At 34.2% G+C, this 27,874-nt stretch overlaps 3 protein-coding genes across 5 annotated transcripts in view; 1 reads left to right on the top strand and 2 right to left on the bottom strand.

The window, feature by feature from the left end:
* Positions 1 to 27,874, top strand: part of LOC117173975 (mitochondrial intermembrane space import and assembly protein 40) — a 123,650-nt gene that overhangs the window by 92,195 nt on the left and 3,581 nt on the right. For 2 of the 3 annotated variants that reach the window (XM_033362642.1, XM_033362641.1), the window contains 2 exons: positions 23,342 to 23,886; positions 26,548 to 27,674. In XM_033362642.1, coding sequence (XP_033218533.1) covers positions 23,437 to 23,886; positions 26,548 to 26,580 — 483 coding nt within the window. In that variant the 5' untranslated portion in view covers positions 23,342 to 23,436 and the 3' untranslated portion in view covers positions 26,581 to 27,674. Of the gene's footprint in view, positions 1 to 23,341; positions 23,887 to 26,547; positions 27,675 to 27,874 lie in introns of those variants that run through there. The other variant, XM_033362643.1, reaches the window with a different exon arrangement.
* On the bottom strand, positions 15,298 to 15,987 carry LOC117173689 (uncharacterized protein K02A2.6-like). Its single transcript, XM_033362331.1, has one exon. It carries the CDS (start codon positions 15,985 to 15,987, stop codon positions 15,298 to 15,300), a length of 690 nt encoding a protein of 229 aa, XP_033218222.1.
* On the bottom strand, positions 19,539 to 20,018 carry LOC117173688. Its single transcript, XM_033362330.1, has one exon. It carries the CDS (start codon positions 20,016 to 20,018, stop codon positions 19,539 to 19,541), a length of 480 nt encoding a protein of 159 aa, XP_033218221.1.

Below are 27,874 nucleotides of genomic sequence, written 5' to 3'. Positions count from 1 at the left end.
AAGAAGTGATGTTGACTATGTACCTTGAACTGCTTTAAAGCGCAAGACGAATGTTTATGAGGTCTGCGAAAATTATAGCTTGTTTGTACAATGCGAACTTCAGACATGCTACACATAACGCTACTTTTGTTTAATTTTAAAATATTTGAATGAAAACTACGTAAATATCGATGGGGATAACAACTCGTGAAGTGAGGTGTACACCTTCGCTGAAGTCACTGGCGTAAAGTCACTGAAATCAATTGAAGTCGGTATACTCTCGATCAGTTGAGTTCTTTAAATTAAATTTTTTATTTGCATTTAATACTGAAAAGTGAAATTAAAAAAAATGTTATCATTGTTGTACACATAGGAAAATTTGGTTTAATTCTAAAGATTAAAAAATAGTGACCTCATTGCAACACCATAGGATAATTTTAAAACTCAAAATGCCATTAGAGTGTTTTATTATACAGTAAGAAAAAAGATTACATACTGTAAGATATGTAAAATCTACTGAGCCGAGATTCAAGTAGTGGTGAAGTGGACATTACCGAAGGATCTGTACATGCTATCTATACGATTGGTTTGCTCAGCTCGTCTTTAAGGCCCTTTTTCAGAATGTCTAATTACGTCCGGATTTTGAGGCCGCAGGGTTGAATATTTTTGTCTAATTTTTTACATACCTCATATAAATGACCATATCTCAAATCAAGCAGAGGCGGTTTTTCGATAAAATGTTTATATTTTGTTTAATAATCAAAATGGAGAACAATAGCAGTGACACTCAATGAGAGCTGTACATGCATGTCCTTAGCGAGCCTGCTCACCCTCGTCAAACTCAAGTCAGCAGACTCCCCGCATTGTTACGAGATTTCGGCCAGTTAGAAAAACTGACATGATAAATTCATTGATTAATTCAATTTCAATTAACAGAATTAATTATCATTTGTTTGTAATTATATGAATAAATTGATTCTGCGCGTAAAAAATTAATTAATCCACGATTTCTTAATTACAGTTTTTGTAACAGACCGTTATCTTATAATAAAGAAAGTTTCATTTTGTCGTTATTACGAAAATCAGAATGACAATCGCGTCGGATTGTTGAGCCCGCACGGTTGAATATTTTTGTCTATTTTTTTGCATACCTTATCTAAATAACCATATCTTGAAGCAAGCAGGGTCATGTTTTCGATGAAATGTTTATATTTTGTTTAATAGTCAAAAAGGGAAGAACAGTAGTAGTAACACGCAGTGTTAGCTGTATATGCATTTCAGCGCGTATAAACTAGATTCTAATATATAATGTAATGATCCTATTAAAAAATATGTTATGCCTGCTTCAAGCTATGAGTATGTAGATGACGTATGCAAAAAATGAATAAAAAATATTCAACCGTGCGGCCTACAAATTCAGAACCGAATACATGTTTTTTTCACAAAGTACAAACATTTTTAAGAATACTAAGAAAATTGTAAGAAATTTTGGAGATGTTTGGGCGATATTCGAATTGAAAGTGGGCTCTCTGAAATTGCATTCATATAAAAGAAGAAATATCATCTTAGCAACACAAATGATAATAAGTTGGTACGTATTTGAGAAGAAAATGTTAGACTTTTAGTTTTGCATTGGAAAACATACTGCCACTTGGCCGGAATTTAGCGTTCCTCAGATCCCTATTTAAATAGTTCAAAATCTGGAAATAACGATAAAGACCAAAAATAAAAATTATATAGTGTCAGTAAACATTGAAACCTGTCAAACACATTTTTTGTAGAGAAAATATCGGAATATCGCGGGAAGAAAATAACAAAATAGAAAAATAGATGCGCCTGTGTGCGTGAGGATGGATATACATGAAGCGGAAGAGTTCACTCTCAGTTTTTCTCTGGTTGAAATGCACCCCACATTGGATAATAATTATTTTAATGAATAATAGAAGCATAATAATCAATTCGCTTTACGACGTGTATATTTCCAGGAGACTCTTTCAGCGCACTATGGTTCTGTTTAGCGTTGTATCCATTGATCAAAACACTAAACAGCATGTCTCATGGGTTCAGAATTTATGTTAATGAGGATGGTCATCAAGTGACCCATCTTTTTTACATGGATGACCTGAAGCTGTACGCTAGTTCAGCCCAGAAACTGCAGCAATCTAGATAAATGATTAGATAAATGCAGAACCGTGCATTTAATCAGAGGGAAATTAGGGATCGCAGAGTTACAGAACGAGTATGAAAATTACATCGAGGCAATGGCTGCAGGTCGTCAGAGGTCCTGTCGATTTCGATGTTGCATCTTATGTAGAATTTTCCGCTGATTCTGAAAATCGAGGGTGTTTCTTCGAGAAATGGGTCAATTTTGAGATAATCACATTTAATTTTTTTTTATTAATCAAGTAGCCCGCTTACAATTTTATGATTTTTACCATTTTTCTTTCACGGTTGTCTGGGGTATATGTTTATGAACAAAAAGTTCCTCAGCCAGTTTTCGATTAGTTTAATTGTTAATGCAGAAGATGAACAATCAAAGCGAAAATGCCAGAGGAATTAAATGCACCATTTTCTACGTCAATATTAATCCGGCGACAAAAAGTTTAAAAGAAAAGTGTTACTACTTGGCCAGGCGGAACTTTTTTAATGTATATGTTTTTAATAAAAGTAAAAGATTACGAAAATTCGACGATAATATAGATGAAAAAAATCTACACAAGGTATAAAATGTAGTTTTTCTCGAAAAGAGTTGATTTTATTGAAAAATATCAAGGTGTAAAACTTACTATTTTGACTGAGCACTATCAATTTATCCGAAGCTCTTCATTCAAATTTATTTATTTACCAAGTTAATGTAAATACATAAATATATGAACTTTATTCCATGCTTTCGTTGGTAATTATAAGTGAAATCTTGCAACAAAAATCAAGTTAATAGTATGAAAAGGCACTAAAATATTGGTTTTCTAAAATTACGGAAAAAACAATTATTGTATAAACTAGGGGCAATAATAAATTGAGTCTCGATCTCAGCTTCAAACTGAGGTAGAAAGTTGTAATTAGGCCTAATATTTTCCATACATTTTTATTAATTAAATGGCTATATTAACAACTTTGTAGCATTTTTTCTTTATTTGTTACAGCGCTTTATTTTTTAAAGTAAAAAGTAGGTCGAATTCATTGCAGTATTTCAGCACCCCCTTTGAAAGAGCATGATACGGCAATAAACGACCCAAATGTTTTTACACTGCCAAAGGCGTCGCGTCGTAGACAAACCATTCAAGCAAAGGCAGGGGCCCACAAATTTAGCTGCTTTCTATTAAAATCCTGGAATGTAGAATCTTCAATTCCTGTTGCTGAAGAAATTTTCTTATGAACTGTATCTACAATAATCTCGGAGACTTTAAATTTATAAGCAAAGTGTTTTTTTTTTTTTAATTGCTGGATATTAGATATTAATGGTATAATATAAACGCGCTAAAGTTGTACAATGTCTGAGATAGCTACTTAAAAATTATTTTCAACATTTCTTTATGGAACTTTATAAAAAAAAAGTTTTTGAATATTTCTGAATAATTATTATAATATTTCTTACAAATATTTTTTTCCAAATGACTTGACAAAGCTCTCATTCCAAAAATGCATGTAGTTGTACTGGATAGACGTTTGCATTGCAGATGTGGCACCAAAGTAATATATTGTTTTTCCACTACTTTCAGTACTTGTCTCTATCGTCCGAATGTGAAAAAACAGTACTAATCTACCTTTTATCATATATAGAACTTTACTTTTAAAAAATTACGCAGAAAACGTTTTTTGAAAATAAATACAATAACTAATTGCTAGTTAAATAATAATTTATGATTGGAGTTATTTAATTTTTTCTTAAATCCCGAGAATTTATTATAAATAAATATTAATTTAACTAATTGACTTATTTAATGATCACCGGAAGTAATAACTCGATGCTCCGTTTCAGTTTCTTAACTTTAAAGTTTACATAGAAAGCAGCTAAATTTGTGGGGCCCTGCCTTGGCTTGAATGGTTTGTCTACGGCCCGACGCCTTTGGCAGTGGAAAAACTTTTGGATCGTTTATTGCCGTATCATGCACTTTCAAGAGGGGTGCTAAAATACTGTCATAAATTCGACCTACTTTTTACTTACAAAAAGAAAGCGCTGTAACAAATAAAGTATAAATGTTACAAAGTTGCTAATATGGCCATTTAATTGATAAAAATGTATGGAAATTATTGGGCTTAATTACAACTTTCTACCTTAGTTAGAAGCTGAGATCGAGACTCAATTTATTATTGCCTCTAGTTTATACAATAATTGTTTTTTCCGTAATTTTAGAAAACCAATATTTTAGTACCTTTTTATACTATTAACTTGATTTTTGTTGCAAGATTTCACTTGTAATTAGAAATTATATCTAGGAATAAAGTTCATGTATTTACGTGTTTAAGTATTTGCATTAACTTGGTCAATAAATAAATTTGATTGAAGAGGTTTTTGGGGCTGACCCAACTTAACGGAACCGGACATAGTCCAACTCCGATTGTAAACAGGCTCCTCTTGTCACGCTCGAGAGATAACCGCCCCCGCAGATCCTCTCATCCATCGGCGTGGCGTCAATTCTCGAAATGACTATCTCCAAGCTCTCTATGTCCGAGTTTGATTGTACTTGCGTTTTGTTTGAGATAGTTCAATTTTGAATAAAAAAATACGAATATTCTATAAAATAGTTGAATTTCCAAAAAAAATGACATCTTCAATTCGAAAAGATTATTTTTTGTCAACAAAAGAAGACGAATTTTCAAGGCAATAAATTAATTCTCAATAAAGTAGTTTCATTTTTAACCAGAGGAATGCTACAGAAAAGAAAAAAAATTAATTTTTTACTAAAAATGATGAATTTTTTCAACCAAAATAAAATATTTACATTTTCATTTAGATTAATCTGTTCTAAATCATCAATTAGGCAAATTTTCAAAAAAGTATTTCAAATTTAAAGCAAACAATTTAATTTTCAACTTCGATTTTGTACCAGATAGATTTCTCAGCAGCAGATAAGAATTTTATACAAAACTGTTGAATTTTCAATACAAAAAGATTAAATTTTCAGTAACATAGTTAGATTTTGTACCAAAGGAATGAATTCCCTGCATAAAAATATGATTTTTTAAGGTATACAACACAATATTTGCTATGACTGTTGGGTGTAAACTACATGTACGCAAAAACTCATCGTATTGACATATTCATGTTATAAAATGGTTTGTGTATATATCTAAATATGTGTGTGTGTGCATATGTATATATCCCAGGAGTATTGTCGTTCCTTTCGTTCCTTGTAATGGCGGATAGAAAAGAAATAATTCAAATCGAAAAGTTCCGAAACATTTTTGGGTACTGTAGGGCATTGAAATCTTATGTAGGTGCACAGTATGTTGCAAGTGTGTGCGCGACCTCGAAAAGCACTATCTCTTACTGCGGTAACTTCACCTTGCTGCAATCATTAAAAAAAAAAACAAGTGCGATTACGAATGTATGTTTGCATCGAGTGGACTCAAGTTTTAACGAACCGTAAAATAAATTTGCAACAAAATGAATTCTTTTGTTTAAATTGTTCCATGTGAAATATTGCCTCACCGAAAGTAGGTGCATGGAAAAAAATGGAAATGTAGGCTAGCTTCTTCGAAATTTGGTGAGCGTAACACAAATAATTTCAGTGAGCCTAGATAATTCGCACATTATTGTAAATAATCAGTAACCGTCCCTGATTAATTGAGAATTGAAAGAAATGTTTTTAATTTTATAAATTTTTCTGAATGTGTGGCATTCTTTTTAACTATTCTTAAATTCAGAAACTTCGGTCGACGGGTGAACTACTGAACTAATACGCACTTTTTTTCTGATTCTGAAAGATTCTGCAGAAGTCGTTCAATTCAATTGAATTCTTTTGAATTGTTTACAACTTTTTTGAATTCTTCTAAATTCTTTAGAATTCATGTTGAATTATTGTAAATTCTTTCAAGTCTCTTGAATAAGTCTCTTGGATTTAGTGTTTCCGAGAATTAACGCCGCATGGCGGGGATGTGTGAAAGGCGCTCACTCAGGCATCACAAAACAGAGATAAACAAGAGAGACAAAATAGTTCCGAGAATCTGGATTTAATGTCACGGCCAGCCCAAAAATTGACATGAAATACAGGTTCGACTGTACTTAAAAAGAATTCGATGTATTCAGAAGAATTCAGCACATTAGAAATAAATCAAGATATATCCTGAATTATTCAATAGAATTCGAAGATGTTTAACATAATTCAAAACATTACAAATGAATTCAAAGAAATCGAGAGAATTCCGCAGAGTACAAAAGACCCTAAGGAATTCAATGTGTATTCTAAATATTTAACGAAAAGTAAACAACTTTTAAAATAATTCAAATGATTTCAAGTTACATAGTTCAAAGATTTATACAGAATTCTGTAAAATTAAAAAAAATTGCATCCTAATCCAGTAGCATCATTTCACCCGTCGCACAGTGGGAGGAATCGGGAATTTATTGTGCATAATCCACTACAATTCTTAACCAACTTTGATGTTTTTTTTAATGCTTAGAATGAAATCCTGCAGAACATCATTAGGCCCGTTTTTTTAATTTCACTCTGAAATTTATTATTCAAACAAATAGAACGTCAAAATCGGACATTTTACGAATATTATTTTTTTTCTCTGAAGAAAAGACGTAAGAGAAGTCGCTATCTATCAGAATTATTGCAGATGTACTTCAGGAACATGAATATTAGGTTTAGAGTTAGGTTAATTGTTATAAACAATGACTCATATGGTGCTGAACCACAACCAAAAACTTGGTCTTGATTAAAAATGCCTAAATGTCTCGTAGAAGTAGTATTAAGAATGGAAAATAACCATTAGTTAACAATTACCACTATTATAAATATTCTAATAAATAAATTGTGTTATTTTATTTTTTTCGAAGATGTTTTTCTCATCAACCAACTTTCAGATGAATTCTAAAGTGTATTAAAGAGCTGCAAAAAATATTAATGTTAAATATTTTTATTGTTAATAACAAGATTATAAACAAATTCAAAAATTCAGCGTTTTCCTTAAGAAAAAAATTATTTTTTCTGCTAAATCATGTTGCACTTTTCTAAGTGGTTATAATTTATGAAGAAAGTGTGGTAAAAACTCGCTACTGTTATTTTTATTATCAATATTTTAAATAAACAGTCATCTGTAGCAAGTTTGCGTTTGAATAAGCGGTTTTTTTTCGTAATGATTATTTTAATGCATCTCGATATTAGTGCTTAATTAAGTAACTTTATCAGTAATTCTGAATTAAAATTATTACTAAACAATAATAGAGAATTTTGACTTAGAAACCAAATATAAAAGAAAAAATTTGTGCGATGCTATTTTGTTATACTATAATATTTTATTAGAAAAATTCCTTCCTTCAAAGAATCACATTGAAAGTGTTTTTGAATTTGAATTTTTGTAATAATTCTTTTTCGCAAAAACAGAATTATTTGGCTGATAGTATAGATGAAGTTTGTCGCGAATGAATAATGTTTTCTGTCAAAAACAGGGATATGCCACGCTATGGTGAAATTTAGTGCCTGTGGTGGTTAGGGGCAAACAGTGGCGCTGCGATCGTCACTCGGTACATTTGAATTGCAAGCACTGTAAATCAACTATTTTTTATAAATTTCTAACTAATTTCGAAGTTTTTCGAACCAAACTTACAATCTACATTCTGTAAACCCTCGGCCCAGCACTAAGCTAGTATGCTAAGTGAGTTTTCCAGTTTTATATATATATATATATATATATAATTATTATTATTTAATATTGAATGTAAGGTTACCTTTTTAGGGAGAAAAATTTCGGTATTTAAATATTAATTTCTAAATTACCTTGATTATAACATGTTTTTAATTTTTACGAATATATTAAAATTTAAAAGGCACAATGAGTTTTTTTTGGAATTTCTGAAAATTTTACTTTTAAGAACCATGTCATTATTGCAATTTACTTTTACTACTTTTTACTACTTTTACTACTTTAAAATTTAAAATACTTGTAAAAATGTAAAAATGTCGCTATGTTAATTTAAAAAATGCGTGTCTACTCATTTCCCACGTAAAAACATTTATATTTCATAGTTTTTATTTACTTGACTACAATAAATTGAAATTTATAAAAATGGACATGTTCAATAGAGGCACATAAATAATGAGACAGTACGACTGTCTATAAGTTTTAAAATATCGAAGGTTCTTATTTTTATTCTTTATAAGTTTTTTTTTGCAGTTTGCAAATATATTAGAATTGTCCAATCAACAGGATCGAACGAGATAAATGATGGCACAATTGAAACCACCTGTAATTGTAAACTATACTTATTTAAGTATTCAAAAATGAGTACATTTTTACTTTAACGTTCCTTTATTGTATGTAAATTGAAGTACTTACCGACATAATGCTTCCATCAGGAGCTAAAACCTGTTTTTCCCAAATAATTTCTGTCTCCAAAAAATGTTCCTCGCAAACGATTTGCCCAGCTTTACCCTGGTCAAAAGACTTTTTGAGAGAAATAAAAATCCGCTTAACCTTAAATTTAAGAGAAAATTTCATTTGTGTCAACATACATCACAAGAGAGTCGCAATTCTCTAACATTATTCAATAATAATTTTAATGCATAATTAATGAGAAAGTTACTTAATTAAGCACTACTGTCGAAATGCATATCATAAATAATCATGACAAAAAACCGCTTATTCAGTCACAAAACTTGCTACAGATGACTGTTTATTTAAAACATTGTTAACCGGAATTTAATTCCAGCACCAGTGCCAAACAATTAAATACTGGACGAGACATTCCAGTGCCAAAAGATTCAAGCATCGGCTATTGAATTTTAAACTTTTTGACAGTGTTTTCTGTCTTGTCAGAATGCGTAAAATGTAAAACGTGCGAAAGTGACGTGAAATTTCTAGGAGAAAGCATCCGAGGACTGAGATTCAAAAATTTTGTCTCGTGTTCGTTCGTGTGAGCCGACTGCAATATCTTCGTGTCATTACATGAAAACAGCTTACGAAATAAATACGCGATTCCATTTTGCAATCCGTTTATTGGGGATTGGTTTGAGTGGAGCAATGAAATTTGTTCGAATCATGGATGTGCCGCCTCCGGTTCAACAAACGACTTACGACATAATAGTAAAAAACATTCATGATGCTGCTTCAAGTGTTTGTGATCGATTATTGAGAAGAGCCACCGAAGAAGGAAAAGGAGAAACACGTAAGTCTAATCCCAGTAGCAACGTGGTTTCACATCATTATTCGGAGTTGCAGCTCTTATTGGTCAGTTCAAAGGAAAAGTTTTAGATTTTATTGTGAAGTCTAGTTTTTGCACTTCATGTGCGTACTGGAGTAAGCACATTAATACCGAGCAGTACAATGAATGGAAAGCTACGATTGAAGAAAATTGCAAGTCAAATCATGAAGGCTCTTCAGGCAAAATGGAAGTTGACGCTTTGAAGGAGTTATTTTCAAGATCTACTGAGAAATATGGAGTAAAATATGATAATTACATCGGTGATAGAGATTCTAAGACATATATTGGAATCAAGAGTTCGAAACCGTACGGAGATGACTGTGAGATCATAAAAAAGGAGTGCGTGGGCCACATTCAAAAGCGCATGGGAACACGCCTTTGAGCATGTAAAGAGAAAAATCCTGGTATCGGTGGAAGAAACAAATTGACAGCTAAGTTAATAGACAAACTAAGCGTCTACTATGGCTTAGCTATTCGAAGACATAGTGATTGTAAAGACGATATGAAAAACGCCATATGGGCTACTTTTTATCATTACGGCTCAACTGATGACAATCCTCAACATGAATATTGTCCTGAAGGCGTTGAATCGTGGTGCAAATGACAGAAAGCAAAAGCTTCAGGGATGCTGAGTAATTTCACACATGACTATTCAGCGTTACGAAAAATCTTATTGGATGTCATCAGACCGATATATGAAGATCTAAGTAACGACTCGTTATTGGAGTGCTGTGTTAGTGGTAACACTCAGAACTCGAACGAGAGCTATAATCAATTGATTTGGAAGATAGCTCCAAAAACAACACATAGTGAGGCTGAAATTGTCGAGATTGCAGCATTATTAGCAACTTTTATATTCAGCAATGGAGTCATGTCACTGCTACAAGTGATGAATCTCATGGGAATTTTACTAAGACCGAATGCGCACTTGTGCATCAAAAGAGGGTCGATTTCTCGAAACCATGTTTTCGAAATCGGTGAGTACAATGATTCGAATACCAGTGTACCGATCAACTTGAAATTTATTGTGCTTATTATATACATAATTATCTAGTCTTTGTCGTAGGGCTTTTTTTAGTAGCTTAGATTTTGTTTTATCGACACAATTAGGACGGATTTTAACTAAAAAATCGCTAACTTGAGTTCAACCACCCGCCATTTTGTCAAATAAAGATAATTTCGAGAACCCCTTCGACGAAGGCTAGATTATAGTCTTCGCTCTAATAATCTCTTTGGTTTTTTATTCTGATTACAGATAAAACGATAGGGCTCACCGCGAAGGACCTCTTTTTTCGGCAGTTGAAAGAGGTGTATATATACTCATCTAATATTGTAAATTAAATAAAATGGAAAATTAAAAATGTTCTCGAAAGTGAGTACTTTCATTTAGAAAAAGTCAATCCAACAATTCGTGTATGCTTTCTAAACAAAATTCACGAAAATCGCATTTTTTTCGCGCATCCAGGTGTGAATCTCCCCTTAATTCAATAGTAGTTCACCGTCGACCAAAGTTGATAAATTTGAAAAATAGTTGAAAAGAATTCCATGCTTCCAGAAGAATTAAAACTTTGAATTAAATTCTAGCTAAATCAGAGACGGTTACCGATTATTTACAATAATGTATGAATTACCTAGGCTCACGGAAATTCTTTGTGCTACGCTCAGCAAATTTCGAAGAATCTAGCTTGCGTTTTCATTTCTTCTATGCACCGAATATTGGTGAGTGAATATTTTATCCTCAACATGTTTAAATAAAAGAATTGATTTTTTGCAAAGTTATTTTACGGTTCGATAAAACTTGATACCATTGGATTCAAACAAACAATCGCTATACACTGTGCACCTACATACAATTTCGATATCCTAGCTTCTCGTGGGAACAACAATAATAACATTAAACATAGTTGTAGTCTGTGCAGTTCGAAATCCCTGAACGCGCAGAGCTGAACTGACGGTAGGAGTAATCTAGAGCAGATGGAGACGTGGGTTAGAGAAAAATCAACTGATTTCTCTGACCCATCTAGACTCTTCCAAGATCCTTCAGCTACTGTCGACAATTCTCTCAAACCAGAGGAGGTCGAAGAATTTTGGAGAGAATTCTACGAAGTCCAGCATCCACTGACAGAAGACTCAAAGAACATAAATAGCTTCAAGAAAATGTGCAGTGCCCTCATAACACATGAGGAAGAATGCCCATCCATTACTACCGAGGAGGTGAAAAGAAGTATTAGGATATATAAAGAACTATTCCGCTCAGGGACCGCATTTTCGCCTCATATCTAAATTCGAAGAGTCTATTCCGGAGTGGTTGGTGGAAAGGCGCACAATACTCCTGCCAAAGATGGGCAACTTAGCTGATCCGAAGAATTACAGTGATTCACTTGTCTGAACACACTGTACAAAATCTTCACAGCTATCCTAAATGATAGGATTGTTCGGACAATCGGACCTGTTTGGCAAGAAGTATACGAACAACGCGGCTCAAGGAAAGACGTAGCAGGTTGTCGGGAGAACCTGCTTATCGACCGTTGTGTCTGCAAAGACGCAAAATCCTACAAGCACTAAATATCGATGGCCTGGATTGATTGTCGGAAAGGTTTCGATTTAACCGCCCACAGACTTGTCGTCTATCTGTTGGAAAGCTTAAGGATTCATTTGCACATCGTTTGCTGAATAAAATGATTAATGCCGCTTTAAAAAAACAGATTTAATATCGCATTTGGAAAACATCGCATGCCAACTAAAAACGTCACCTTTCAGAGAGGTGTCTTTCAGAGCGACGCCATGAGCCCACTGCGCTTTTACCTTACGTTATTGCCACTATCTTACGCGGTACTTATGCGGAAAATCTAGAAATCGAGATTTACTTGAGGGTTCTTAAGGTGTATGCCAAAAATAAAAAGAAACTACACCTAGCTCTAGGAATTGACGAAAAATACTCTCAGAAGATTGCAATGGAGTTTGGTTTGAGAAATGCGCCAAGTTTGATTTGAAGCAAGGAAAACTTAATCGCATCCCCGAAGACCATGGCGCTGGAGAGACCTATACTTACCTGGGCGTGTCACAGGGCCACATTGAGGACGTGACATCTACTAAAGATACTCTCCGAAGCAGATACAAACGTCCTATACGGCAGATTTGGTCTTTCGTACAGCAAATATATTCGAAAATAGACGACTCTCATCGTAAAATGGTGAAAAAGCACGAAGAAGTAGGCAAAGTAGCATTTCGTACAAAGCAACGGAGGAGGCTGCGGAAACATTCGGCCTTGGCAACAATGTCAGGGGTGAGCAAAATGCATTAAATCTTACCTATCTCGAATATTCACTCCCGAAGGCCGAGATTCAGAAAGCACAGGAGGAAAGCTTCTGCGAACAGCTCCTCGATAAGAGGATGCACGACATTTTTCACAGAAATGTGAAGATTCAGTCGATGTCGTATGAGCTAATGTTTGCTTTTCTTAAATTGCTCGGATTAAAGTCGGGCATGGAGGGATACATTTTGGCGTGTCAAGACGGTGTCATTTCCACTTTAGCATACTGTCGCCACATTTTGAGCAACGACATTCTCGATGATGCTGCAGAGCGTGTAATGCACACCTTGAACATCTATGACACGTAATATATATTTCTCCGATTCATGCGGGAACGAAATATATCTAAAGGCACAAAGCGGCACTCAGAGTGCTTTATTATCATCTTAGTCACTTTTACGACATTATCCCTAATACCACTGTGCAAACGCTCCCAGGGAAATAGTCAATTGTCGAAAATGACCTTATAAGGGAGTTAGACGATTGTATCTGGAATATTCTGTTAAACTAATCGTCCTTATCATCGGCGCTCTTGGAGGTGACAAATTTACTGGTTAATAACCTGAAAAGCATCCCTGCGTGTCAACAATATGCTAAAACACTTTCGGGAAAAATGCAGAAGGCCTTGGGTCCCTGGGTGGCTCCGTGTCCTCAGGATGCACGAGACTTTTGCCGGATCTTCGTATTGATTCCGTCACAGACTGTAACCACCAATTTTACGGTCGTGAGACGTGGTCATGGCTGAAATTTTACCGCGATTTCGCTGGGATCGGGTGCAGTTTTTCAGATTAGCACTCGCTCCCAATGAAATCCTGTGGTTGTCCTTATGACAAACTTTTAATTATATAATTAAAAAAGGGGTTAAACAACTATCGCATGGTCCTACTGGGAGCAACCCTCATCTAAAAATGATACTGGCTCTCAGTAGAACCGCGGTAAATCACACTTATGTCCACGTCTCACAACCGTAATTTGGGTGGTACAGTGTTTGCAGCTCCCTTTTGAGGTTTTGATACCTCTGCTCCCTATGCTTCTCCTTAGCAGTGATGGTGTAGACGGCCGGACCACCTGGTCCTGCAGCGGAAAAGGTCTTCGTACCTCTAAGTGCTTTTTCACTTCTTCGGCAGTGATTAAGGATATTCCTCGGTAAAGTACATCGGTATAGTAGAAGCAGGGATTCTGACATGATTTACAAAATAACAAATTAATATAAAAGGATAATACTTTGGAATTCGAATCCTTACTTTATTTAAAACTTCAAAGCTTAATCATTGTAAAAACATTGAAAGTTATGGTTTCGAATTAGAAGCTTTATAAAGAATTAATTCTAACTTGAAACATTGGAAATTAAACAAGTCCAACCTTTGTTCTAAATTGAAATTTTTTAAATGAGGAACTTGAAACTATGCCATTAAACATTATTCATTTTCAAACTTTATATCAGGTTTTACAGAATTCACTCATTTTAATCTAAATCGCAAATGGAATAATTTAAAAATCAACGATAAAGCATTTCCGCGCAAGGGCAACCACTTCTTGTTGAAGACAATTTTATAAAATGTCATGCTGACGTATCATAAACTGTCACGTTGATATAATACAAACATTTGAAACAAGAAAAAACATGGAAAGTGAGCAGAAGACTAGCCCTAAGAGTAGCTACGTACAGGACTAATCATATAGAAACTTTCGTAATAATGGATAGTTAATAAGCTATATAAGAAAATCATTTAAGTTCGGAATGAAATATGTCTTCTTAGCAATGATTAAATGCATCAAAATCAGAGCATTAAAGAATTCACAAATTAAAAGTAGATTCAGAATATTGCTTCCTTTCTAACTCATTCGAGACAATTACGTAACACGTTCGTTCCGTAACATTGCTCGTTTCGCTATTTGTTCCGCAACAATGCTAGAGGTTTTAATAAGCTAGTCTTCGGACCTATATGTTTTCTGCGACAGATAGCCGTGCTTAGAATCCATATTTAAAACTTTTTTTAGAATATTTTTCCAAGCTGGCAATGGGACTACTCGATGAGACACTTGAGCGTTACAATTAAAAAAACAAGATCTGTAGCTCACTGAGACCTTTAAAAAAGGAATTTCCACCCTTTACGATCATTTACCTGAAAGTAAAAATGGATTTACAGTCGGCTAAGAAATTTAAGGAAAAGGTTGTGTATACGAAACCGGTACTGGTAAAAAGCATACTTTAAGGATCGAGTCTAAACTAGCGACGTCGGCGGCCTAGGCAAATATCTGATTATTAGTTTAAAATACTAGAATTTTGTATAAAAAATATTGTAAGAACGTGGATAGTAAAAAATAATATTATAGGAGACCGAATTCATTTCAAATCCGGCAGTGTTCTACACTTGAAATCACAGAATCTTTCGGAGAAGGAATATGTTGGTTTTTAGAGAACATTTTTTTCTTGTGAATTCGGTGAATTGAAAAATATGTTTAAAATTACCAAAATGGCAGCGGATTTTCTGCAAAAACTAAAAATCGATTTTCTTAAAACCTTTCTTCTTACGACCGAATTTTCTACATTTTCTTGAAAACAATAACAGATACGAAAAAATTCAGAGCTTACGAGAAAAATATAATAATAAAAAAAAAAAGAATAAAAAAGTTATCCTGTTTCCTTATCTTTGACCACCGGACTACGCCTCAATAATTTATTCGCGTGACGTTTCCAAATTAAGCCATCGACTTTTATTAAAAATGTTAATCCCGGCACAATTTCTCTTGTAAAAATTCCCGGTGTCCAGCTAGGCTCTTTCCCTCTATAATCTCGAGCTACTACTGAATCTCCCTCAGAGAAATTTATTTTTGTTTCTCCTAAATTATTGCATATTTGCCTCTCTTGATCATTAATAATTCGATTTTTTACTGAAGGCGGACGGAAAAGTAAAAATTGAGTTTTCAGTTCTGGGCCTAACATTAGACTAGCTGGAGATTGGTTTGTAGCCGCATGAAGTTTACTCCGGGAGTCAAATAAAAATTTTATAATCGCAGCTTTAAGCGTTATGTGATCTTTTAATATACTATTTATCTTCCTTTTGAACCTATCGACAAAATCTTCCGCTGCACCATTTGTCGCAGGGAATTGCGGAGGCGTTGTGCTATGTCGAAGTACTCCTGCTTTCAATAATTTTTGAAAAGCTATCACGATAAAAGTCGAATAGTTATCCGTGACCAAATGTGATGGGTACCTAAATCTTACAAAAAGTCCCTCAAATATAGGAATTGTATTTTCTTCACTCATACTGGGAATATTGAAAGCTTCTGGCCATTTTGAATGACTGTCGAGGATATACATATCATCTTATTATATATGGGTCCAAGGATATCAGCATGAAGACGATGCCATGGATTTGTTGGCCATTTCCATGTGGCCAAAGGAATTTTTGGTGAACTTTTCTTATTTTCTAAAAACGATCAACATTTTTGAGTTATTTCTTAAATTTCTCGACCTATTTCAGGCCACCACACAAAAGATCTAGCTAAAGATCTCATGCAAGTCACGCGAAAATAAGGGGCCTGCAGCTCTTTGAAGACTATAGATCTCAGTTTTGGCGGAATTATTACGCGTCGTGGGCCCCACATAAGACACTGATTGGTCACGTTCAAAGAATCTCTTTTATTCAAGAATATCTTAATATCATCGTTTGGTTTTCTTTCATCCAACCATCTCTGCAGTAGCGCATTATTTTAATTAATATTTCATCTTAAAGTATTGCTTTTTAGACCTTTTTCCAATCGAGTGTAGCAGAAACAAAAACCTTAATTTTATTGAAATACGTATAGCCCGTATCCTTCAAAATAGCAAACGGTCTGCATAGCCAATCTGCATAATTTTAATTTCCTCTTATGTGTTTTATTTCATTACTAAAGGGTGCGAGGAGAGTAGTCCAACGCTGCAACCTTGAAGTGGCTATTACTGGAATAGCCTTATTCGTTTGAACAATTCTCGCCAACGCCGCTGCATCAGTTCGCAATAAAAATTTGTGATTATGTACATATTCGTAAAACTTGCGCACATCAAGAACAATTGCTAAACCCTCTTTCTCTACATGTGGCTAATTTTTCTCCGCTACCGAGAATTTGTAACTTACGAAAGATATTGGCTTATTTATTTTTCCAGGAAACCGATGAGCCAATATCGAACTTATTCCATATGGTGAAGCGTCGCAAGTTAAAACTACTGGAATGGAATAGAAGATTCTAATGTGTCCCCTAAGGGTTTACATTTTTCTTGCACCTTCTTCCCTATTCGTTTACACCCCCCCCCCCCACACTTACTTGGTGGTGGTAGGGGGACCTACAGTTTAAGTTGGGTTCCGAACCACCAAGAGAAACAGCTTTAAGTACTTAGAGAAAATCTTTTTTCTCTAGAAGTACCGGTCCCACGACTCTCCGGAGATGAACAACTCCCTTGCTATGCTAGCCCGTTTCAGGCTATCTGCAGGCTCATATTGTATTCTTCACTTACCGGGCGGGCAGAATTATTTACAGTAGTTGGCCGTCACCAACCCGACTCCCTTTTACAATATTTCTTCGAATTATTAATACTTTTTTTTAAATAACGAATTTTCTTATAATACATATTTTATAATTATAACTTATATACTAATATACAATTTGGTGTTGAATTAATAAATGTTGTCTTTTTTGGCGTATCTCATTCCATTTACGAGATACGTTATATTCATTCCAATTTTAAAATCTAAAAAAAAAGTTAGATATCTTAAATAATCGAAATCCGTAGATTTCGATTTATTGCGTTTCAGGCTTTTAACTTTAGAAATTAAAAAAAAAGTTAAAACTAGTGATCGCAATGGATCATAGTGGTCTAGAATGTAGTCAGACGTCAATTTTGACTTCACTTGTTTAAAAGCTTTTTCGTTTTTGGAGTCCATTCAAATTTCTCCTTCTTGACACATCTACGAGGTGTGTTCAGAAAGTAAGGTGATTTTTCAATTTTCGCGGGCTACGTACATTCAAGTTTTAAATTTTTTGTTTTGTTGTGTTGGTACACTCGTCACGATCATATGTTCACAGTTTTGACTATATAGCTCGTGTTGTTTTTCTCGAAGAGGCGTAAAAGTATAGAAGCGTTTGGTGTGCTCGGTGATTTTCTTCTTTCGAAAAAAATGGAGCAAAGAATTTGCATTAAATTTTGTGTGAAAAATGGAATCCATTGCTCTAAAACTCTTGAAATGTTGACAGTTGCATACGGTGAGTCTACTCTGAGTAAGAAAAATGTGTATAAGTGGTACAAGCTGTTCCAAGAAGGCCGAGTGGATGTCGAAGACGAACCTCGCTCTGGACGTCCCAGCACGTCAACAACAGATGAAAACGTTCAAGCAGTGGAAGAAATGGTGTTGAAAAATCGCCAAATTACCATCAGATAAGTTGCTGAAGATGTTGGCATATCGGTTGGCTCATGCCATGCTATCTTTGCGGACGTTTTGGGCATGAGACCATCGCTCAGGAGATGTTGAATGAAGTCAATAATGATCCTGATTTTCTCAAAAAGGTTATAACTGGGGATGAATCGTGGGTATATGGTTATGACGTCGAAACTAAAGCCCAATCGTCTCAGTGGAAGCATCCTGAGTCTCCAAGACCGAAAAAAGCACGTCAAGTTCGATCAAATGTAAAGGTTTTGCTCACTGTCTTCTTTGATTACCGTGGCGTAGTGCATCAGGAATTCTTACCACAAGGTTGTACGGTCAATAAGGAGTATTACCTTCAAGTTATACGCCGTTTGCGAGAGGCGATACGCAAAAAACGTCCGGAACTTCGGAAAAACAATTCGTGGCTTTTGCATCACGATAATGCACCTGCTCATTTATCGTTGCTTGTGAAAGATTTTCTGACCAAAAACAGAACCACAGTCATGCCTCAGCCTCCATATTCACCGGATTTGGCCCCCAGTGACTTTTTTCTTTTCCCAAAACTGAAGAGACCCATGAAAGGACATCGATTTTCAACGATTAAGGAGATAAAAACTGCATCGCTGAAAGAACTCAAGGCTATACCACAAAATGATTATCAGAAGTGCTTCGATGATTGGAAAAAGTGTTGGCACAAGTGTATTATATCTGAGGGGAATTACTTTGAAGGGGACATCATAAATATTGAGGAATAAATGAATATTTTTTGAGAAAACCATAAAGTCACCTTATTTTTTGAACACACCTCGTATTTAGACAATCATAAAGGGGCTGCATTTTTTAAGAATGATTGTCAATGAATTGCGGAAGATGTGTTGCTGATTCAATGAAACTCTGCAGTTGAGTTATGTCTTTGGGCGAAGGTGCGTTTCTTACACTATTTATTTTATTTTTTTAAGAGGTGAGGTTCCGTTTTTATTTATTCGATGGCTCATCTATTTTACTTCTGGTTGGTAAAATATACATTTTTTAAGTTGTAGTTTTAACCCTGATCACTTAAACGTTTGAGTACTTCTCGCACCCTTTCCCAATGCTGTTTTATGTCCTTTGCCGAAATCAAAACATAAACAAAACCACTACTCCCGAAATACCCAAAAGTAACGTACTCGTAATCCTTTGGAATGATGCCGGCCCTGTTGAAACACCATAAGGCAACCAAGATATTGAAACAATTCCATGTGTGTACTGTCAACAGCATACTTCTGAGAATCTTCTGAAAGTGGTATTTGTTGATATGCTTTAGCCATATTAAGTTTAGTAAAAAAGCGGCGCCTCTAAACCTGTCTAGAATACTTTCTATGTGGGTTAATGGAAAATGATCGATTTCTACGAAAATATTTAGGGTTACTTTATAGTCTTATTACAAGCGAACTCATCCGCCGCTTTTAATTAAAGGAACTACAGGTGTTCTTCACTCACTATATTCGATTGGAGATAATATTTGTAAACTCTTCAATCTCTCTATTTCAAATTCTATTCTTGGACGTAAGGCTATAGCTGGATGCCTAGTTTGACGGAAAACCAGTTTGGTATCAACTTTTAATTTAAGAGTTAATTCTCCTTTGGTGAACTTGCTTATGCCTGGCTCGAATACATTATAATATTCTTCACAAACTTTCTCTACTTCCATTTCGTCGTTTTTGTTAATCGCATTGATTTTTGAGTTATCAGATTTCGCGAAATTTAAAGGCCACATCCCAAATACAATTAACCAATTTCTTCCTATTCCAAGATTACTTCCGTTTTGTACTACAAATAAAATGTGTTGCGCTTGAATTTTTTTTTCTTCAATTTTTACTTCTATGTATCCGAGACCAGACAGTGGTGTTGTATCATATGAGCGCAGGCCAAATTCCTCTATTTGAGGTGCTATGATTTTATTTGTTGACATATTATTAAATTCTTGTGAGTTAAATGAAGTTCGCTCTATATGAACATGAAAAAAATCGTTTTCAAAACGTTCTGATTCAATTGCCGCCGTTTCCAAATTCTCACTATCATATTCTACATCTACGCGATGTTGTATATTACCTTCTATTTTGTTCATTTGATATATGTGGCCTTGTTGACCACATTCACCCCAATATTTATTTTTTAATCGACACTGAAACTTATGATGATCTCCACCACAGCAAAAACAGTCTTCGTTGTCTCTGGATGAATAAGATGAATTGTTCGAATTTTGGTTCCAATTTCTCTGATGATCTGAAGGATCCCTAGCTCCGCTTCTCGTTGATCGTTCCCATGATCTTCGTGATTTTCTTTGAACCACATTTATCGATGAGCTTTGGCTGCTTTCAGCATTTACAGAATTTTTAGACGTAGATTTGTATATATTGCTTGTTTTTTCGGAATCTGCTATTTCTACTGTTTTTGCAAGCTTCAAAATTTTCTCTAATTTTTTTATCAGAGGCTTTTACTAGTTCATATCGCAACATTTTTGTGTTTACTCCAGCAATAGGTTTGTTTCGCGATTTTAGATAAACTAAGGTTTTAATACATAATTTGTAGCTGAATAGAAGGTGCGTCATAATTTTTTGTTCTTTTTGTAGTTTAAACGATAAAAAATTATTAAAAATTGAAGGCGGTAAAACACTTATTCAAATTGGTGTCACGTGGCTGTCACGCGACTCAGAGATTCTCATAATTATCTATCAACGTAACGATGCGAAATTCATGATGAAGAGATTAGGCCATGGTCTGCTGTCAATTCAGACTTTTGATTTTATAGCTTTATTTATTCATGATTATGTGACAAAAAAAAGTTATCCTGTTGTAATATTTGTTTTTTCACGAGTCAGTAGTATGTTGAAGGAAAACAGTATATTTATTTTTGGTAGATTTTCTCTATTGTATTTTACGAAACCCTCCTTTCACATTTTTTTAAAAAATATTTTGCGATTTATATTTTCAATGTGCACATAATCAAAACAAAACTAAAAATAAGAAACAATATGTAACAAATATTTTATGGGCATTTTTATAATTAGAATTTTACGTACTATTATTATTATTATTATTATTATTATTACACCATTAAGCCATTTCCCTTTCGGGGTAGGCGTGACTCACTCGGTAGGGGAAAGGAGTAGTGTGTGGAAGGGTTAGAGATTTTTCAGATTGATCCAGAATTCTCGTGCTATTTAAGTAAATAACACGTTCGTTCCGCAACACTGCTCCGACCCAGGTTGCTGATCAATCTTAAGGTCCATTTATTGGAAAAATTATATCTGACTTTGGAAACAACCCTATTAATTGATCCTTCAATTGACTTCTTAGCTTCTCCGTTGTGAAATTACATTTTCTCGCCAATATTTGCAAAGCGATATAAAACTCCTAAATAGACTCTCCTCAAATACTGATGATAGTTGAGTCACCAAAAAAGCTGTTTTCTTATTATTTGGAATATCATTGAGCGAAATATAAGCATCGAGTAGTTTCTCGAAAGGTTTCCAACTGCCTCTCTTTTTACATTCTCCTATAATTCCAAATACCTAATTTATTGTTTTCCAGTCCTGTATTCCAATTCAATATTCTTTTTATCCTGGTCGTCACTGTTAAGTTCATTTGTAACTAAGCACTCAAAAGCACAATAAATTTGTATCAGGGAATTCCGCAATAAACTCTTATATATTTTAGTTTAAGTACACTAATAACGCAGGCCAATATGGTTTTGTTGTTGGAAAGTGGAGGGTCATTTCCGAAGTAATTTTTTACGTAGAATCCGAATCCGAGGTAGAATTAGCCCATCATGTCAGGATTTTAAGATATTTGAGATCATGTACCCAAAAAATGGCGTTTTTGGCTACTTTTGAGGGTATGTACAGAAGACACTAAATTTTTTGGGATTTTTTGTTCAGTTGTATCATATAGGACTGCTCTTTCTCTTTAATTTAAGAGTCGCAGAGTTCAATTACCATTTTTCTTTACCAAGTTACGCCAATTTGAAATTACGAGATATGTCCCATTATGCCCTTAAATGTCAAGCTCAAGATCAAATTCAATAGTCATGAAACCTGTATAAATATAAACTAATATATAACATTTATATATCAACATAAGCTATTAGATAGTAGACACTGAAAACATGCTTCAATATCAATGTCATTGTTTTTTTCAAAATTTTTATATGCCATTTTGAATCCTCCATCTTGAATTTGAAAATTTTAATATCTCGACTTCAGATTCGTAGCCAACAACCCCGAACACCCCCAAGTACAAATTTTCAAGAGAAAACACCCAGTATAAAATGTCTGCCTCAAAGTATTATAAGCAAATGCTCAAGACATAATGGGACATATCTCGTAATTTCAAATTGTCGTAACTTGGTAAAGAAAAATGACAATTGAACTCTTCGACTACCAAATTAAAGAGAAAAAGCAGTACTATATGATTTTTTGGGTACATAACCTCAAATATTTGTTTTGCCAAATGTTGACACTTATGCCTTTTTGGAATTTCAAACTTTGACTCTAATTCTGTACAGGCGACGAAACCCTAAAAACAGGTTAAAAAATTGTCTATGCAGGTAATTAGTACCGATAGTGTACATAGTTAGAAAGAAAAACAGTAAACAGAAAATGCTAAACAACAGGAAGACTGGTCAAATCAAGGCTAATGATAATTATTATACACAACCTCTCTCAGCTGCCAGCCCTCACGAGACTAGGACAATGTTTATTGTTCACCGGCAACTATCTGATGGTAAAAATCGACCGCCATAATATTTTTTGAACTTCCTTTCACTACAACAGACGTTAAATTAAAATTCTACTTCAGTAGATGTTACCTTGAACCTGGTGCGGAATTCGCGTTTTCCGGACAACCTCTTTTTTTAAATTCTTTAAGTAGGTTACTTATATGTCGATGGATTGGGGGGGGGGGGCTACATAAAAAAATTGTTTGCATCGCTTATCTTGAGTGATATCAAGTTTTTACTGTTCACGCTCTTGCTCATCACTCCTCACTACGCCACCCGCCCAGTCATGAGAGTCAGGAGCTGATGAGTTTCACAGCTCAAGATAGGCTAAAAAAAGATTTTTTCCAAACTCTAGAGCGTCTGGTTCATGCCCTACGTGTTTGCAAGAATTGATCCGATTTTGGCACCTTAAATTACTTAAAAATAACAGTGAGATTATAAACAAAAGTCACTTTTTTGCTTTTTGCGGGCCTTTGTAATGGAAGTATTAATTCTTGTGATTTTTTATTTTACAGAAGCCGAAAATAACATAGATTTTCTAATTCGTCAAAGACATACAGAGTTTGACGAACTGGTTTGTTTTGAAAAGGAAGACCATTAATTCAAAACTATGCCTATAATTTATAATGAAGGTAAAGATACAATCATCTTTACATCTGAAGAGGAACATACAGCACCTAGCAAAATTGATCTTCCTGATCCGGAACCCAGTCCAGGCCTCATATTGTCCAATGGAGAAATAAATTGGAATTGTCCTTGCCTAGGGGGAATGGCAACAGGACCTTGTGGAGTTGAATTCCGAGAAGCTTTTTCGTGTTTCCATTACTCTACTTCTGAGCCTAAAGGATCTGATTGTTATGAAACTTTTAAGTTAATGCAGACTTGTATGTCTGATTATCCTGCACTATATGGAAATAAGGAATCGAACGCAAATGTCATAGGGGACGAAACTTCTGAAATTGTTAAGGAAAATAAAGCATCTGCTAATGGAAATAATGTACCAAATTTACATACAAGCGAAGAAGTCCCACATGTACAGAAAGACATTAGATCAGAAATAGTAAGAAAAAATTAAATTAAGATGCAACATAAAACATGAACTATTTTGAAGTATACTTATATTTTAAATCGTTTACATATTCATGTAAATTTAGTTAAACCTTTGAAGAAATATCTATGAATTTAATATAATATACTGAATTTTACGCGAAGAATTCTTATTCGTAAAAAAAAGTTGAGCTCTTATGACATTGGACATTTTTACGTAGATGGCAACAATATGTAAATCACATAGTATATTCCATTGTATTTGCGTTTATTAAGCGCATAGTGTCGAGACTCATAACCACCAACCAAAAAAATAAAATATTATATACGATATAAAAAAGAAAACCTCAGACTGAAGATGGTTACAGGTCAATACGACTTTCTTAAGGTCAGTTAGTTTTAAAGCGGGCGGGAAGCCTCTTGAAGCTCCGCTGGTGCTCAAGCTATAAAGCCCATTGTGCCACACTCTTAACTATTTGCTCTCAGTAGTTGATCCTAGACCTCTTGGTGAAGCCTAATATGTCAGTCACCGATCGCGTTTTAATTTCTTCAAGTTCAATAAAATGGGCATAATACATACGGGGATGTTCCATCATCCTTGCGGCATGCACCGTGGTCTGAAATCGCGAAAAACTTACCAAAACCATAAAATGGGCCAAGTCCCCTCACTCACGGGTTTTTTGGGGTCGCTGATCATGAATCAGATTTACGACCAGATTTTCGCGATTTTGTCGCATTTTGCGGCGCAGGGCGCGCTCCGCCTCCTAGCGTTCTAAGGAGTCTAATTATGCGGAGACATTTTCACGAGCATGAGAATATGCTCGATAAATGAAGGAAAAGTAATAGAAAACATATTATTCGCATTAAAAAGTTCCTTATTCAGGGTGGCTACGATATCTCAATTTCGAATTTCTTCTCGGTATAAAACCAACCATACACCTAGAATATTAATAATATTAATGCGAAAAAATTTAGTTGAGTTTTCAAATCAAAAAGATCAATTTTGAAACTAAGAACTGAATGTTTTAAACTAAAATGATGAATCTCCAACCAAAAATATGAATTATTAACACCAACGATTAATTTTTTACAAAAAAGACTCATTTTCAACAAAGTACATGAATTTTCATCTGAAAAATATTAATTTTCAAGCAAAATTAGAATAGTTAAATTGTTAGAAAAATAAGTGTTCCACAGGATTACATTTTTATCAAGAAAGGGGAATTTTTCACAAAAAAAAAGAATAATTAAAGTGAATTTTCAACTAAAATGATAAATCTTCAAATAAACAAAAAAAAATCATTTTCAATTAAATACACTAGTTTTCAACCAAAAAGATGAATTTTCAACCAAATATTTTAATTTTTAAAGGAAATTTCAACAAAAAAGAGGAATTAGTCATCAAGAAACTTAAATATTCTCCCGCGAATGCTAATCTTTATTCAAATACAGGAATTTTAAACGAAACCTGTACGAATTAAATTTTTAATAAAAAAGGTTCGTCAACTAAAATGATGTATTATCACCCAAGTAAATGAATTTTTAACAAAGTACTTCCACGTCCGGCTAAGTATTTGAATTTTCAATTAAAAGGGATGAATTTTCAATTCAAAAACGTGTTATATTTGATATGTCAACCAAAGAGGATTTTCATTTCATACTAAAAATAGTTGAATTCTAACCAAAAAATGTGAATTTCCTACCAAACAGTTGCTATTTTTAACCATAATAATAAAATTAACTTCAACTTTAGTTTTTCGAAAATTCCTTAACTGTATCAGCTTCTCCCCGAGATTCCTCGACTTTCTACAATTTCCTGATCTGTAGCAACCAGCCCTATGTTCCGTCCCATGGACATAGGAAACACGGGACTAGGCATGCCATCCCAACTTGGCGAGCATGTGGGCGCTGCCATGTTTGTCGCGGGACATCAAAAGGTGGCGGACCTTCCCCCTCATTGCATCACCCCCGCAATGGCATGCCTAGACCCTTGTTTCCTATGTCCATGCTACGCCCCCATTTTTCTGTTTTCTTACAATTGGGTAGGGAAATGGCGGTGAAACTAATCCAACAGTTGGCATTGCAGAGTTTAGAAAAATAATTTTAAAAAAAGATTAGTTTGTGAGAGATTTACAAAAAGTGTTTTGAAAAAAGTGTAACCCAATGCATCTTTTAATTTTTTAAGTTTTCTTGTTCTTATTATAAGTGCGGGAAGAATGGGACGTAAATGAGTAGATCCTGGTTGCAAGTCAGGTTATGAGAACAACAAATAGAAATTTCACATGTTCTTTGCACCAAAAAATTCAGCAATGTTTTAACTATGGCAAAAAGCCAGTTTAATGAATGGCATTGTGCTAAACCATAAGCATGAAGTGTGTGAAAACCACTTTTTGGAGTCTGACATCATTTGGGGGTTGAAGGTTAGAGGACTTGATGGAAACATCATGAGTACGGTACGTTTGTTTATAGAGTTGAATAGTGTATAGTCTTTCATTTTAGACATGAGGTTTGAAATAATATAATTAACTATTTAATTCAAAATCTTCTTTCAATTTAAATAAAAATGCTACATATAGCAGACGGTTAGTTTACTTGTACGTTCTCCAAATAAAAAATTTAATTCCTTTTTCATATAAATTTATATTGTTTTAAATATAAAGCATATAACTTGCAGGTTAAATTCAAAATGCCAAATTTAAGGAAATGAGTTCTTCCTCAAAAATTTCCAAGCTGTCCAAAATATTTATCGACTAATCAGAAAGGAACGAAAATCTCCATTGCTTTTCATCGTGCACGAAGAAACGATATATTTGAAAATATGCCCATCGTTGAAAGTTCTCGGAATTATGGTGGACAGAAAAGGCAACCAGTTTTCGTCTGGAACCCGGTAACAAGTGTTGAATTTAGAAAAATTAAGAATTTGTATTTCTAGGAATACGCGATTTTTCCTCCATCTAAAAATCCCCCAACGGGAACAGAAAAATTGCAAATCCTATTCCTCTCAATCGGCTTAGTAAAATTTAACGAAAGCATTTATTTAACCTATTTTTCATTATTAAATCTTTTTATAACTTTTGAAAATTGCATATAATATCGTACCATCTCGCTTATTAAAGAGAAGTTACACCTTCATTCTTCAATCATTATCTTCTTAAGTCATTTTTTTCATTATATTGTGATTATACAAATTAACTGCCTCATGAATGACAGGCGAAATACAAATTTTGTTAAAAATAATAACTCTTTAAATAATTTAATATTTGCTTCTAAATACTTGAAGATTTATCACTTATCTTTATGGTCACGCTGTTGTAGCGTAACGCTTGCGTTCGTTCGGTCCGCCAGGAAAAAAAGTAAGCAAAGTGAATAAAGTTAAAGTAAACGTTTATTTTCAATAGAAAGTTCACAATGGGATATCTCGAGCTATTCTACGTTCTCAAAAGTTTAGGGATTGTCGAAAATGCATGAAGACTGCAGGCGGTAAGTGTAGTACTGATTGCCGAAGAGAGTCTCCTACTCATGACCTATCGGGATGGAAAGTAGCGCGGTACTGCTGTAACTACGCTGTCGATAGTTGTGCAAATATTGATTATCACTTCGCATCGCATGAGTAGAATCACGCGAGTTACGTGCGTAGCGTTTATGACAGCTACCTTGATTTAGCTGCTGAAAAAAAAGAAAGTATGTTCTCCAAATATAATAAAAATTATAATTTTGTGGACATCACAGGGGTACACTCATGATATTAAAAATTTTACTTAAATATCACATAAGCATACTATTTGATGTGAAGGTTCTTTTTGAAATTAAAATGGTTTTTAGACAAGATCCCAAGTTGTTTTTATTGAAATCCTTTACAGAAAGTTCAATTACCGCTTTTTTATGTTTGGTACCACTTTCAAAATATATGCATCTACCTTTTTTCCTAAAAATGGTCTATTTTGACTTTCTTTATCTAACCTTTTATGTACGTGTTGTTCCGTAATTTAAACCGCAATATA

The sequence above is a fragment of the Belonocnema kinseyi genome, chromosome 5, assembly GCF_010883055.1.
Source record: "Belonocnema kinseyi isolate 2016_QV_RU_SX_M_011 chromosome 5, B_treatae_v1, whole genome shotgun sequence".
NCBI lineage: Eukaryota > Metazoa > Arthropoda > Insecta > Hymenoptera > Cynipidae > Belonocnema > Belonocnema kinseyi.
The sequence above is the reverse complement of the archived record's forward strand: the minus strand, read 5'-3'. Positions and strand labels throughout refer to the sequence as shown.

Coding starts and splice junctions, on each gene's coding strand:
- LOC117173689 (XM_033362331.1), bottom strand. CDS start 15,987: ATGTATATCCTCGACAGTCATTCAAAATGGCCAGAAGCTTTCAATATT.
- LOC117173688 (XM_033362330.1), bottom strand. CDS start 20,018: ATGTCAACAAATAAAATCATAGCACCTCAAATAGAGGAATTTGGCCTG.